The sequence below is a fragment of the Mandrillus leucophaeus genome, unplaced genomic scaffold, assembly GCF_000951045.1.
Source record: "Mandrillus leucophaeus isolate KB7577 unplaced genomic scaffold, Mleu.le_1.0 Scaffold11, whole genome shotgun sequence".
NCBI classification, from domain to species: domain Eukaryota; kingdom Metazoa; phylum Chordata; class Mammalia; order Primates; family Cercopithecidae; genus Mandrillus; species Mandrillus leucophaeus.
In genome coordinates, this window is record NW_012099209.1 from 3438706 (window position 1) to 3452686 (window position 13981).

At 52.4% G+C, this 13981-nt stretch overlaps 1 protein-coding gene across 2 annotated transcripts in view; it reads left to right on the plus strand.

Annotated features, from left to right (window-relative positions):
- Positions 1–12270, plus strand: part of ARMC6 (armadillo repeat containing 6) — a 27005-nt gene extending 14735 nt beyond the window's left edge. For both annotated transcript variants that reach the window (XM_011990649.1, XM_011990639.1), the window contains exons 4-8: positions 5397–5970; positions 7912–8081; positions 9050–9181; positions 9584–9721; positions 11514–12270. In XM_011990649.1, the coding sequence (XP_011846039.1) occupies positions 5397–5970; positions 7912–8081; positions 9050–9181; positions 9584–9721; positions 11514–11726 (1227 nt within the window). In that variant the 3' untranslated portion in view covers positions 11727–12270. The remainder of the gene's footprint in view (positions 1–5396; positions 5971–7911; positions 8082–9049; positions 9182–9583; positions 9722–11513) is intronic.
- The last annotated feature ends 1711 nt before the right edge of the window (positions 12271–13981 follow it).

Genomic DNA, 13981 nt, shown 5'->3' on the forward strand with positions numbered 1-13981 from the left:
CTCGGCCTCCCAAAGTGTTGGGATTACTGGCATGAGCCACTGTGCCCAGCCTATTTTTTTTCTTTTGTAGAGACGGGGTCTTGCTATATTGCCAGGATGATCTTGAACACCTGGCCTCAAGTGACCCTCCCACTTTGCCCTGCCAACGTGCGGGGATTACAGGTGTGAGCCAACATGCCCGGCCTTAAATTTTTTTCTTTTTTTTTTTTTGGACACAAAGTCTTGCTCTGTCACCCATGCTAGAGTGCAGTGGCAGGATCTCGGCTCACTGCAACCTCCACCTCCCGGGTTCAAGTGATGCTCCTGTCTCAGCCTCCTGAGTAGCTGGGATTACAGGTACCTGCCACCCCTGGCTAATTTTAAATTTTATTTTTCATTACAGAAGAGTGGAAATACATTCTTAGCATAAAAGATTTGAGCAATACTCAAGCATTTATAGTAAAATCTGAAAGTCCTTGCCCTGTCCCTCCCACCAGACACTGGGGTTTGCAACTCAGCAGTCAGTTCGCAACTGAACCAAGCCCCTTCTCAAATGCCCCGCAGCATAATTGACCTTGTGCATCTTGGCTCAGATGTGTAAAAAATGCTTATCTGTTGAGGGAGAAAACAATTAATTGTGATGGCCATTGAAATTAATCTATTCATGTCATAAGATGTATTGCAAACAGGCTTATAGAAACAGAAGGAAAATAACATCTGGAGACTGTCCAAGTAGAAACTGAGCCAGCCGGGCCACATTTATATGTGGGAAGTTGCAGAATGAAAAGCATTAGTCATAGAGAGTGAATGACTCCAGCAGTTTAGTGATTAAAGCCCCCCTCCATGAGCAGGGTGGTGAGCACCACACAGAATTGTCATAGGTAGAACACAGCTGGCTCTGCCACCTGCATTTTAGCAACCACCTGTTGATGAAAATACTCTATAAAATATTTCAAGAGATTTATTCTGAACCAAATATGAGTGACCCGTGGCCTGTGACACAGCCTCGGGAACTCCTGAGAACATGTGCCCAAGGTGGTCGGGCTACAGCTTGGTTTTATACATTTTGGGGAGACATGAGACATCAATCAATACATGTGAGATGTACATTGGTGTGGTCTGGAAAAGTAGGGCAGCTGAAAGCTGGGGCTTCCAGGTTATAGGCAAATTTAAAGATTTTTCTGGCCGGTTGTTGTGGCTCACATCTGTAATTTCAGCACTTTGGGAGGCCGAGGTGGTCGGATCGCATTGAGCTGAGGAGTTTGGGACCAGCCTGGTCAACATGGCAAAACCCTATCTCTACAAAAAACACAAAAGTTAGGCCAGGCGCGGTGACTCACACCTGTAATTCCAGCACTTTGGGAGCCCAGGCAAGTGGATCACCTGAGGTTAGTGTTCGAGACCAGCCTGGCCAACATGGTGAAACCCCATCTCTACTAAAAATACAAAAATTAACCGGGCATGGTGGCAGGCACCTGTAACTCCAGCTATTCAGGAGGCTGAGGTAGGAGAATTGCTTGAACCCGGGAGGCAGAGGTTGCAGTGAGCTGAGATTGCGCCATTGCACTCCAGCCTGGGTAACAAGAGCGAAATTGCATCTCAAAAACAAAAGCAAAAACAAAAATTAGCTGGGCATGGTGGTGGACGCTTATAATCCCAGCTACTTGGGAGGCTAAGGCAGGAGAATCACTTGAACCCAGGAGGTGGAGGTTGCAGTGAGCCAAGATCATGCCACTGCACTCCAGCCTGGGCAACAGAATGAGACTCATAAAAAAAAAAAAAAAGATTTTCTGATTGAAACAGTTATCTAAAGACCTAGAATCAATAGAAAGTAATATTTTGCTTAAGATGGGTTGTGGAGACCAAGGTTTTATCAAGGAGGTGAAGCCTCCAGGTAGCAGGCTTCATTGAAAATAGATTGTAAATGTTTCTTATCAGACTTAAAAAGGCGCCAGACTCTTAGTTAATTCTGTCCTGAATCAGGGAAAAGACCTGGAAAGGGAATCTCCGTAGAATGTAGCTTGTCCCCACAAGAGATAGCTTTCCTGGGCCATTTCAAAATATGTCAAAGAAATATATTTTAGGATAAAATACTTTGATTTCTTTCCATACTGTATTAGCATTAGGCTGGAAGTTGGTGTCTTATTGCTACAAAAAGTCTTAAGATGGTCAGTTGTGTCTGACTTCCAAAGGCAGGAAGATAAAATGGGACATATTTGACCCCCACGTCCCATCATGACCTGAACTAGTTTTTCAGGTTACCTTTGGAATGCCTTTGGCCGAGATAAGGGGTCCTTAGAATGGATGGGGACTTAGATTGTTTTGTTTTTTTTTTTTTTTGAGACAAGGTCTCACCTTGATACCTAGCTAGAGTGCAGTGGTGTAATCTTGACTCACTGAAACCTCTGCTTCCCGGGCTCAAGCAATTCTTCAGCCTCAGCCTCCCATGTAGCTGGGACTACAGGTGTGAGCCACCAACACCTGGCTAATTTTTGTATTATTTTTTTAGAGGCAGGGTTTTACCGTGTTGCCCAGGCTGGTCTTGAACTCCTGACCTGAAAGCGATCCACTTGCCTTGGCCTCCCAAAGTGATGGGATTACAAGCATGAGCCACTATGCCCGGCCAAGAATTTTATTTTTAGTTTACACGTCCTTGCTAACATAGTAATTCCTTGTGAAAAACTTGGTAGTTCTAACTCCAGTACTGTGCATCCTCAAAGGCATTTCTGTCAGGAGTTTTTCAAGTTTCTTATAGGGTTTCTGCTGAAATGCTACACCACTGTTTGTTATGTAAAATATGCATAAAAACATTTACCATTGTAACCGTTTTTTTGTTTTTGTTTTTTTTTTGAGACGGAGTCTTGCTCTATCGCCCAGGCTGGAGTGCAGTAGCCGGATCTCAGCTCACTGCAAGCTCCGCCTCCCGGGTTTACGCCATTCTCCTGCCTCAGCCTCCCGAGTAGCTGGGACTACAGGCGCCTGCCACCTCGCCGGCCAGTTTTTTTTTTTTTATATTTTAGTAGAGACGGGGTTTCACTGTGTTAGCCAGGATGGGATTGTAACCATTTTTAAATGTAGAGTTCAGTGTCATTAAGTACATTCATAATGTTGTACTTTATGACCATCCATCTCATCTTGCAATACTGAAACAAACTCTGTGTTCCTCTTCCCCTCAGCCCCCAGCAACCATCATTCTGCCTTCTGTTGCTGTAAATTTGACTACTCCAGGGACCTCATATAAATGGAATCAATCACAGGCGGGGCGCCGTGGCTCATGCCTATAATCCCAGCATTTTGGGAGGTGGGCAGATCACTTTGAGGTCAGGAGTTTGAGACCAGCCTGGCCAACATGGTGAAACCCTGTCTCCACTGAAAATAACAAAAATTATCCAGGCACGGTGGCATATGCCTGTAGTCCCAGCTGCTCAGGAGGCTGAAGCAGGAGGATCGCTTGAACCCAGGAGATGGAGGTTGCAGTGAGCCGAGATAGCACCACTCCACTCCAGCCTGGGTGACAGAGGAAGACTCCATCTAAAAAAAAATTTTTTTTTTAAACAAATGGAATCACAGTCTGGGTGCGGTGGCTCACACCTGTAATCCTAGCACTTTGGGAGGCCAAGGCGGGCAGATCACCTGATGTCGGGAGTTCGAGACCAGCCTGACTAACATGGAGAAACCCTGTCTGTACTAAAAATACAAAAAAATTAGCTGGGCATGGTAGCACATTTCTGTAATCCCAGCGACTTGGGAGGCTGAGGCAGGAGAATCACTTGAGCCCACAAGGCGGAGATTGCAGTGAGCTGAGATTACGCCATTGCACTCCAGCCTGGGCGATAAGAGCAAAAGTCTTCTCAAAAACAAAACATAACAAAACAAAAATAAATAAATGGAATCACAGTATTTGTCTTTTGGTGACTGTCTTATTTCACTTAGCATAATGTCCTCAAGGTACATCCATGGTATACTATATGCCTGAATTTCTTTGTTGTCGTTACAGTGTTTTTTTTTTTTTTTCTTTTTGGAGACAGTCTCGCTCTGTCGTCCAGGCTGGAGTGCAATGGCACGATCTTAGCTCACTGCAGCCTCCAACCTCTTGGCCTGATGAATCATGCTGCTGTGAACATGAGTGTACAGGTATCTCTTTGAGACTGTGCTTTCAGTTCTCTTGAATGTATCCCCAGAAGTGGAACTGCTGGATCATACAGTAATTCTATGATTTTCTTTTTTGAGATGAGCGCTCCATATGTTGCCCAGGCTGGTCTTGAACTCCTGGGCTCAAGTGATCCTCCTGCCTTGGCCTCCCAAAGTGCTGGGATTATAGGCACGAGCCACCAAGCCTGGCTCCTCTGTAGGTTTGAATTGCATTTTTCCTAATGATTAGTGATATTGAGCGTCTTTTCATGTGTTAGTGGCCATTTGTATGTATTCTTTGTAGTAATGTCTATTCTAGTCATGCACACTGGTGTTAACTTTTTTACTGTTTTTTGTTTTTCAGTTCTAATCTCATTTTAGCAAAAATGTGTCTTTTTAAATATCCTGTTGCATTGTAACATATACTCAGGTCCACAAATCTGAGCTTAGTGAAGACTATCAGATAGGCTTCTTTGTTTTTTGTGTCAGTCAATGCCAAATCAAAGCCCTTTGGGCTGGTGGTTTCTGTAGAACCGCCCTGACTCAGTCTGGGTGCAAATAATCTCCTACACTCCAGGCTTACAGATTCATCTTTGGCTCATGCTAAGATGTGTCCCAGGGTCATGTAGTTGAATGGCAGCTAAACTTGTCTGAGGTGTTTAAAGCTTTTTCTCCCCAGTGGCTTAGAGTTGAATTTGGGTAAATCGGCTCTCTGTATAGTATAACCACATTTGGCAGGTGCTCAGTACATGTTTGTGGAGTGAATGAGAGAGATGAAAGGAGACATCAGGATGGGTATATCTGGTGAATGTGGCTTTCTCCTTCCTTGGAGAACTGACCATTGATGGGTGTGCCAGTTTGTTACGGCTGTGTGACAAACAACCCAAAACAACAGGTGTCTTACTGTTTCTTGTGATTCTGCCTGGTTGGGCTCAGCTGGACGGTTCTTCTGCTGGTATCGCTTGGGTCCTCTAGATGGCAGGTAGGGCTGGAATGTTTAATATGTCTGCATTTATGTGTGCAGCCCCTCGGCAGGGACACTGAGCTGTCTTTCTCTGTGTGTGTGTGTGTATGTCAGTGTCAGTCTTCCACCCTATGGCCTCTGAAGCTCAAAGCTCCTAGAAGCACAGGTCTGGAAGTTGCCAGAGCTGTAACTGACCCCACATTACTTCCACTGCAGGCCCAGATCCCAGGGGAGGGAACCTTGCAGGGATCCAGACACTGTTGCTGTGGCCATGGGCTCCTCTTGCCTGAGCTGATGCTGAGGTTTCTCCCATGTCTCCCAGACGCTCAGTGACCTCCAGGAGTCTGTGGCCAGCTCTCGCCCCCAGGAGGTGTCAGCACACCTCACCCGCTTCTGTGATCAGTGCAAGCAGGACAAGGCCTGCCGCTTCCTCGCGGCCCAGAAGGGGGCCTACCCCATCATCTTCACTGCCTGGAAGCTGGCTACTGCGGGTGACCAGGGCCTTCTGCTCCAGTCCCTCAATGCCCTGTCAGTGCTGACTGATGGCCAGCCAGACCTCCTGGACACCCAGGGCCTGCAGCTCCTGGTGGCCACGCTGACCCAGAATGCTGATGAGGCCGACCTGACCTGCTCTGGGATCCGCTGTGTGCGTCACGCTTGCCTGAAACATGAACAGAATCGGCAAGACCTGGTGAAAGCTGGCGTGCTGCCCCTGCTGACTGGCGCCATTGCCCATCATGGCCACCATGCCGACGTGGTCAGGGAGGCCTGCTGGGCCCTGCGTGTCATGACCTTCGATGATGACATCCGTGTGCCCTTTGGCCATGCCCACAACCATGCCAAGATGATTGTGCAGGAGAACAAAGGCTTGAAGGTGCTCATTGAAGCTACCAAAGGTAAGAGCTGGGGGCCAATATGAGCTAGCAAACAAAGGCAGGCGGGTCAGATGTGACCAGAGTGAGGGGGTCAAAGATCAGGACTGCTTCAGGCACGGTGGGCTCAAGGTTCCGCTCGCCCCTCGGCTTAGACCCGCCTGCATGGCAACCCTCGTGAAGAGTCTCCCCATGCTTTCTAGTGGCTCCAGGAGAATTCCAGGCCAGCACTCATGAGCTAGGAGCAGGCCACAATCCCATCTCTGGAGCTTCTGGGGAAGGGGCTTGCTGTGTCCAACTCCAGGGACTGAGTAGGGAAGGGGGACCTCCCCAGAGGGAAATAAGAGGACTGGGGGAGGCTGGCTGGCATGCACTGTGGCAGTCTCAGGTGGATGTGTACACGCTTGATCATATTCAGCCACAAATCCTTAGGCATATTCATGTGTCTGGCTCCAGGGTGACCATGGTGAGCCGGCTCTGGGAGGTCACAGTGCTGACCGTCAGACCCTACAGCTTCTGTCTTAACCCCAACCCCATTCCATCCGCTGAACCCACTAGAAAAGTCCTGATTGACACACAGGAGGTGTCAGAAGGATGAGTTCCCCTTTCCTGCCTGCCCGTGGCTCTGGCTCTGTGGCCAGGCCTGTGTGGGGGTTCTGGCTCTGTCTGCTGAGGAAGTGAGCCCACCTCAGTCTCCCACACTTTCAGCAAGGCTGAAAATGAGTCCTGACCTGCAAAGTCAGACTGTTTTTCCAGGAGGTAGCTCACACCTTTCCTGTTTTATTTATAGGAGCTCCAAGCAGTTAGGTTTCAGCCAGAGAGACAGGATATATATATATGAAGAGACTTTTTGGTAAGGAATGGGGTCATGCAATTGTGGCAAGTCTGTACTCCATAGGACAGGCTGGAAACTCCAGGGCAGTCGCCTTCTCGAGAAAACACCTGTTTCCTTCTAAGGACTTCAGCTGATTGAATGAGTCCCATTCACATTGTTCAAGATCATCTCCTCTACTTAAAGGCAACTAGGCCAGGCATGGTGGCTCATGCCTGTAATGTCAGCACTTTGGGAGGCTGAAGTAGAAGGATTGTTTGGGCCCAGGAGTTCAAGACCAGCATGGGCAACATGATGAAACCCCATCTCTACTAAAAATACAAAAATTGCTGGGTGTGGTAGCGGGCGCCTGTAATCCCAGTTACTTGAGAGGCTGAGGCAGAAGGATCTCTTGAGCCTAGGAAGCAGAAGTTGCGGTGAGCCAAAATCACGCCACTGCACTCAAGCCTGGGTGACAAAGCGAGACTCTGTCTCAAATTAATAATAATAATGATAATAGATAGATAGCTGATTGCGGATGGTAACCATATGGACAGAATACCTCTATGGCAACACCTAGACTGGCATTGGGTGGAACTGCAGAGGGCTACAGGTGGCCACAGGAACTGACCATCGCAGCCCTGTGTAGGTGCAGGATCTTCGCCCTCTTGGCGTGAGTTCCGGCATCTGCTTCGTGGTGCAGTGCCTCTGGGCTCCATCTGCGCCTCCTGTGTTCAGTTTTGGCCACGTCAGCCCGGTCCATATGTGTCCTTCTATGGTTTTGGAGTTTCCTGTTGCACTTAGAAAAGCCATTCCTACCCCATGATCATAAAAATAGTCTTCAGATGTCTTTTTTTTTAGCACTATTATGGTTTTCTTTTTTTAGGTGAGACCATCAGTTGGTATGGAATTTATTTGGGGCATGATGGAAGGAAGCTGGAGGGGCACATTCCTAAGTCTTTCCAGCAGCCAGCAGGGGGCACTGCAGGCCCAGGCAGCCCCTGGTGTTCCCTGGGGCCTTCCTGGTGCCCGTGGCCACTCCAGTAGGCAGAAGGGCTGGACTCCTCTAGTGCAGCAGGATCCCCACCCAACCGGAGGGCCCTGCAGCTGGTTCTTCCCGCCCCCACCACCACTGTCTCCCTCTCTCCCCGCAGCGTTCCTAGATAACCCTGGCATCCTGAGCGAGCTCTGCGGAACCCTGTCCCGCCTGGCCATCCGCAACGAGTTCTGCCAGGAGGTCGTCGACCTCGGGGGCCTAAGCATCCTGGTGTCCCTGCTAGCTGACTTCAATGACCACCAGGTGGGGAACCAGAGCGGCGTTCTGGTATGAAGCCCCCCTGGCCCAGTGCATGCTGTCCCTCTGGGTCCCAGTCAGCCGGACGAGCCATAGTCAGAACAAGCCGGCCCTGCCTGCTAATCTCGGAACCAAAGTGCAGTTTTTCTTTTCACTGACCCAAGGGCAGGAACCAAAGGTTGGGGGGGGAACAAACCCACCCGCTCTCCCTTACTGTCCTTTTGCACCAGGAAAAGGATGGTGGGAAGCACAGGGTGGGGGTGTGTTGGCCAAGGCTGGGATATTTGGGTTAGTTCCCACACCTAAGTATCTAGGAAACTCTGTCTCAGTTTCCCTAGCTGCAGAATAGAGCAGGGTCCCCTACTCATTACTCCATTTAGCAGCTGATTATCGAGCCCTTCTCCATGTGCCCACCCACAGCAGGGAGCCAGTCAACAGGCGCCTCCCTATCCAGCTGCAGCTGCAGGAAAGCCCCCAGGGGTGCCACAGTCCTGCGCCCCCAAGCCTCGCTGGTGACGTCACTCAGCTTCTTTCTGTGCAAGTGGCTGGGAGCTGAATGGGAACCAACTTCAGCGCATAAAGGGATACATTTTGCCATGTATTCTTGGGCAGTCAGGGGTCAGGGTCCTCAGGTTCCCCATTAAGGGGATCAGCAGTCCCAATAGCATCTTATCCACTGTCCTCAGTGCAGGGCAGTTAGCACCCACCCTGGGTCTGTGGCCGTGGCCAGGGGGACCCTGTGCTCTGAAGGCCGGCCTGAGTCACATGCCCCCTCTGCCCCTGTGGGGATAGGGGATCAAGTCACCTGGATGGTACCATTTGGACATAGGCAGCCTGAGTTGAGCCACAGGCATCTGCCACCCCTTTTCATTAGTCACACTCTGCAGTCACACCGTACTTGCTGGTGAAACAGTAAAACAGCCCCAGATTCTCCCTCAGAGCCCTCTCCCACAATCCAGCGGCCTGGCTGGGGGTGACCGAGCCTTTCCCTTGTGCAGGAGCTCGTGAAGCAAGTGCTGAGCACCCTGCGAGCCATCGCAGGCAACGACGATGTGAAAGACGCTATTGTCCATGCCGGCGGGACGGAGTCCATCGTGGCTGCCATGACCCAGCACCTGACCTGCCCCCAGGTACCCACCTCTGGGGGCACACAGAGTAGCAGGGTAGTGGCTGGAGTCCCAGTTCAGTTTCTGTGTCTGCATGAAGCTCTATTCCTCTGTAGGGCCAGAGCAGGGCAGGTGAGGGTCGCAGGCTCTGGCTCTCAAATGCTGACCTGCCTATGCATGACTCTGGGTGTCCTGGAGTTACCACCAGCACCCTGCAAAGGTCTGACCAGGCCTAGTGCCCTTGTCACCCCTAAGAGCTCGGCTGATACTTTTGTCACCCTGCCGTCGTGCCGTTATTACACAGGAGCTGCCAGAGACCCACGGAGGGGAGGCCGCAGGGTGTTCACCAGGGGTTGGCAGCCACGGCAGGATGTTGTGGAGGGTCTTTCCGCTACATCTCCGCCTTCCTGTGACTGCCCCCTGCAGGTGTGTGAGCAGAGCTGCGCGGCCCTGTGCTTCCTGGCCCTGCGTAAGCCGGACAACAGCCGCATCATCGTGGAGGGTGGAGGGGCTGTGGCAGCACTGCAGGCCATGAAGGCACACCCGCAGAAGGCCGGCGTGCAGGTGGGCAGGGCATGGGATGGGGGCAGGCAGGCTGGGGTGGGGTGTGCAGGTAGGTGCTGAGAGGGCATGGGAGCAGGTGCGATGTGTGGGTGGGTGATGGGGCAAAGGCTCAGTCCCTATCCCTGTCCCTTTCCCTGCCACAGCCGAGCCCCACAGGGCCAACTTCTTTCTCATCTTCCAAAATGTGCTGAATTCTGCCTGCAGCTGTTTCCTTTTCTGCCTTTGTTTTTTCTACATTTACTCTCCTATTTTGGGGAGGGGGGCATTGGGGGAGCTTTCTGGTGAAACCCCAGAAAGAAACCTATAACACATCATCTCCTTTTTTTTTTTGAGACAGTCTCACTCTGTCACCCAGGCTGGAGTGCATTGGCGCCATCTCGGCTCACTACAACCTCCGCCTCCTGGGTTCAAGTGATTCTCCTGTCTCAGTCTCCAGAGTAGCTCGGTCCTCAGGCATGGGCCACTAAGCCTGGCTAATTTTTGTAATTTTAGCAGAGACGAGGTTTCGCCATGTTAGCCAGGCTGGTCTCGAACTCCTGACTTCAGGTGATCCACCGCCTCCACCTCCCAAAGTGCTGGGATTACAGGTGTGAGCTACCACGCCCTTAATCTCCTTTCTTTTTCTTTCTTTTTTTTTTTTTTCGAGACGAAGTCTTACTCTTTCGCCCAGGCTGGAGTGCAGTGGTGCTTTCTTTGGCTCACTGCAAGCTCCGCCTCCCGGGTTCACGCCATTCTCCTGCCTCAGCCTCCCAAGTAGCTGGGACTACAGGCCTGTAGTTTTTTTGTATACCGCTAATTTTTCGTATTTTTAGTAGAGACGGGGTTTCACCATGTTAGCCAGGATGGTCTCAATCTACTGACCTCGTGATCCACCCGCCTCAGCCTCCCAGAGTGCTGGGATTATAGGCATGACCCACCGCGCCCGGCAATCTCCTTTCTTAAAAGTCGCTGTAGAGAGATCTGGGGAGGAAGAAGTTGGGGAAGCATGGATGGTGATCTGCCTGGGGCTTCAGAAAGGTTCCTGCCCCCTCCTTGGGCTGCTGGTCTAAGTTCTGGGTGTGGGACACCCTGTCCACACCTCCCTGGCTGAACCCAGACTCCTCCCTGCAGCCCCTGGGGCCCTCCTCGCCTCCTCACTCCCCGCATAGGGTCCTTGGACATACCAGGCTGGGACCCACAGGGGGCCTTTGCTCTCACTGGCTCTTACTCTGGGACACTATCCCTTACCTGGTCTGTCCCCTTGTCCACTTCTGGCCACCCTGGCCAGCAGCTCCCCACTCTGCATGCGCTTCCCATCTGCTCTCCTGTTGGTGGTGGGAGCCACCCTGGGAAGCTTCCAGGCAGCGTCCCGCACCCACCCACAGCAGGTGCACAGAGCACAAATGTCCACCGAATGTGTAGGAATGTAACTGACAGGCGCCTGTGCACAACCACTCTTTTCCTGTGGCCTCACTGCCCCCTTGCCCTAGGGCCCCTTCCTTGGCTCCGTGCCAGCCTCGGGGGACCTCAGACTCACCAACTCTGAGGCTGAGAGTTCCAAAGCCATGGGACAGATCCTGGAGCTTCCCTGAGCCTGTTTCCTTGCCTGGGAGTTGGGGGCATTAGCCTTGCCTTCTGGGGCTGCCAAGAGGGTAAAGTGGAGAGATGGGTCTAACTTGATACAGTGTAGGCAGCTGCTAGATGTCAGCTGTGGTTATGATCACCTCCATCTTGTTATGATGAAGACCCAGAGGTCAGAGTGGACCCCACCCCAAAGCCCTATCTGGCAGCTCACAGCTGCTCTCTCCTACAGAAACAGGCTTGCATGCTGATCCGAAACCTGGTGGCCCACAGCCAGGCCTTCTCGAAGCCCATCCTGGACTTGGGGGCTGAGGCACTCATCGTGCAGGCCCGATCGGCCCACCGTGACTGTGAGGACGTGGCCAAGGCTGCCCTACGGGACCTGGGTTGCCATGTCGAATTCCAAGAGCTGTGGACAGGCCAGAGGGGCAACCTGGCGCCATGACCCTCGGCCCAGTCTGGGCCATGACTCTGGGTGAGTCGTGTGACTCAGGAATGGGGGTAGATCCAGGTCCTCCACTGTCCCACATTAGTTCTGTCCCCTTCACAGTGAGAAGTGTTTTTCGGCAGTCCTTGGGTAAAGGGTCGGGGAGTGGGGGGCCTTGTAGGGAGGCATCTACACAGAAGAAAGCAGCCCCCACATCCCAGCCACTCCTGGGTCCCAGCCTCGCCTCCCCGCCAGCAGCATGGACGTTACTGTCCTTCTCCTTCCCCCTAGCCCCATGCCCTACCAGGAGGGGCAAAGGGCACGTCCCATCACTCACTGCCGTATCTGAAATGTGGCCGCTGTGGGCCAGGCTCAGGGCAGGGCAGGCGATTCCAGTGGGGTTGGGCCCCCAGTGCCTGCTGCTTACTGCAGGTTCGTACAGGCCTCTGCTCCTCGTTTTTCTCACCTGTAAAATGGGTCTCAGATGCCTGGCCCCAGCTTGTCTGTCTCTGGTTTTGGGCCAGCCAGGGTACCTGATAATAAAAGATCATTGGGTAAACAATTGGAGGGGTCTCTTCCCTAGCTCAGCTGAGCATGGGGGGCTGCAGCCAGTGGCCTCAGAGTATGGGGGAAGGACAAACATTTTGGTGGGGGGGCCATGGAGTCACTGAGGGTAGCAAAGGGGTTTTGGGAATGGCTTGGGATATAGGATCCACTGTCACCCTCAGACAGGCAGGCGCTGAGGCCATGGTCAGGATCACTGTTTCTGATGTGTACCACCCACAGGGCCGGAGGGCTCCACATTCATCCCCTACTCAGCTCTGCAGCCTTGAGCAAGTGAAAGAACCTCTCCGAGCCTCAATATGCTCCTCCTAAAGTGAGGAGTGGGGCAGTGATAGAGCCCCCTCTGAGAGGTGTTGGGCCAGGCTGAGCACATGGGGGGTGCCCAGTTGTCTTAGGCTGGGTGTCCTAGATAGCCAACCTTTTGTCTCTGTGCCTCAATTTCCCCATCTATAAGACAGACATCGGCTGGGCACGGTGGCTCACGGCTATAATCCCAGCACTGTGGGAGGCTGAGGTGGGCGGGTCACTTGAGGTCAGGAGTTCGAGACCAACATGGTGAAACCCCATCTCTATTAAGAAAATACAAAAATCAGCCCAGTGTGGGGATGCATGCCTGTAATCCCAGTTACTCAGGAGGCTGAGACAGGAGAAGTGCTTGAACCTGGGTGGCAGTGGTTGCAGTGAGCTGAGATCACACCACTGCACTCCAGCCTGGGCAACAGGGTGAGACTCTGTCTCAAAAAAGAAAAAAAAAAAAAGACATCATCATTGTTGGCCTCAGTGACCACCCCACCCCAAGCATTCTGGGGGGGCCCAGGCAGCCAAGGCCCCGCAGACCCCAGCTCTTCTGCTCTGAAGTCACACTCAGAGGTCACACCATGGTCACTAGGTAGCTTGTGTATCCCTTGTGGCCTGACGGGGGTCCAGGCAGCCTCAGGACCACTCGTGTGTGCCCCAGCCTTTCTGCCCACACCTTGGAGGCCTCTCCCCTCTTGGACCCTCACCCCTGCTTGTCACGTGCCTCCCCGAGCCCCAGGATGGCCTGGACTCAGTCCTTGACCTCAGCGAAACTCCTTTCCCAGCAGGCCCCCAGCTTCCGCGGAATCCAGCTGATGCAAACAGCTGAGGAGCGTCACCCTGGCTGCACCTCCGTGGTGTCCTCGTCTCCCCTGCCCCCAGCAGGAAAGGGTGCTCTCAGCTCAGCAGGGCTGGCCCAAACCTCTGACCCAGTCACCCCGCCCTGTCCCTCCTCCCTGGAGACTCCCAGGATGTGGGAGAAAGATCTCGAACTTGCCCCAGACTGCCCTGACTTACCTGCTGGGCCAGTGTGACCTTGGGTAGTCTTGTGACCCTGGGCAGTTCTCAAGCATTTGTTCATCTGTCATGTGGTGGGGAGGTGCTCCTGGGCTATTTCTAGGAAGGCCTGCAGTGCTGGCCCTGTCATTCCTGCTCCAACCTTGCTCTCAGTCTGCCCATGGCTCCCCTTTGCCCTCTACATAAAACCTGCCTGTGGTCCCAGCAACTTGGGCTAAGGTGGGAAGATCACTTGAGCCCAGGAGTCCATGGCTGCAGTGAGTTAGGGTGGCACCACTGCACTCCAACCTGGGTGACAGAGCAAGAGCCTGTCTCAAAAAACAAAAAACAAAACAAAACAAAAAACCAAAAAATGCTCTTCATGCCCTGCAGACCCAGTGTGGCCCAGGCCCTGT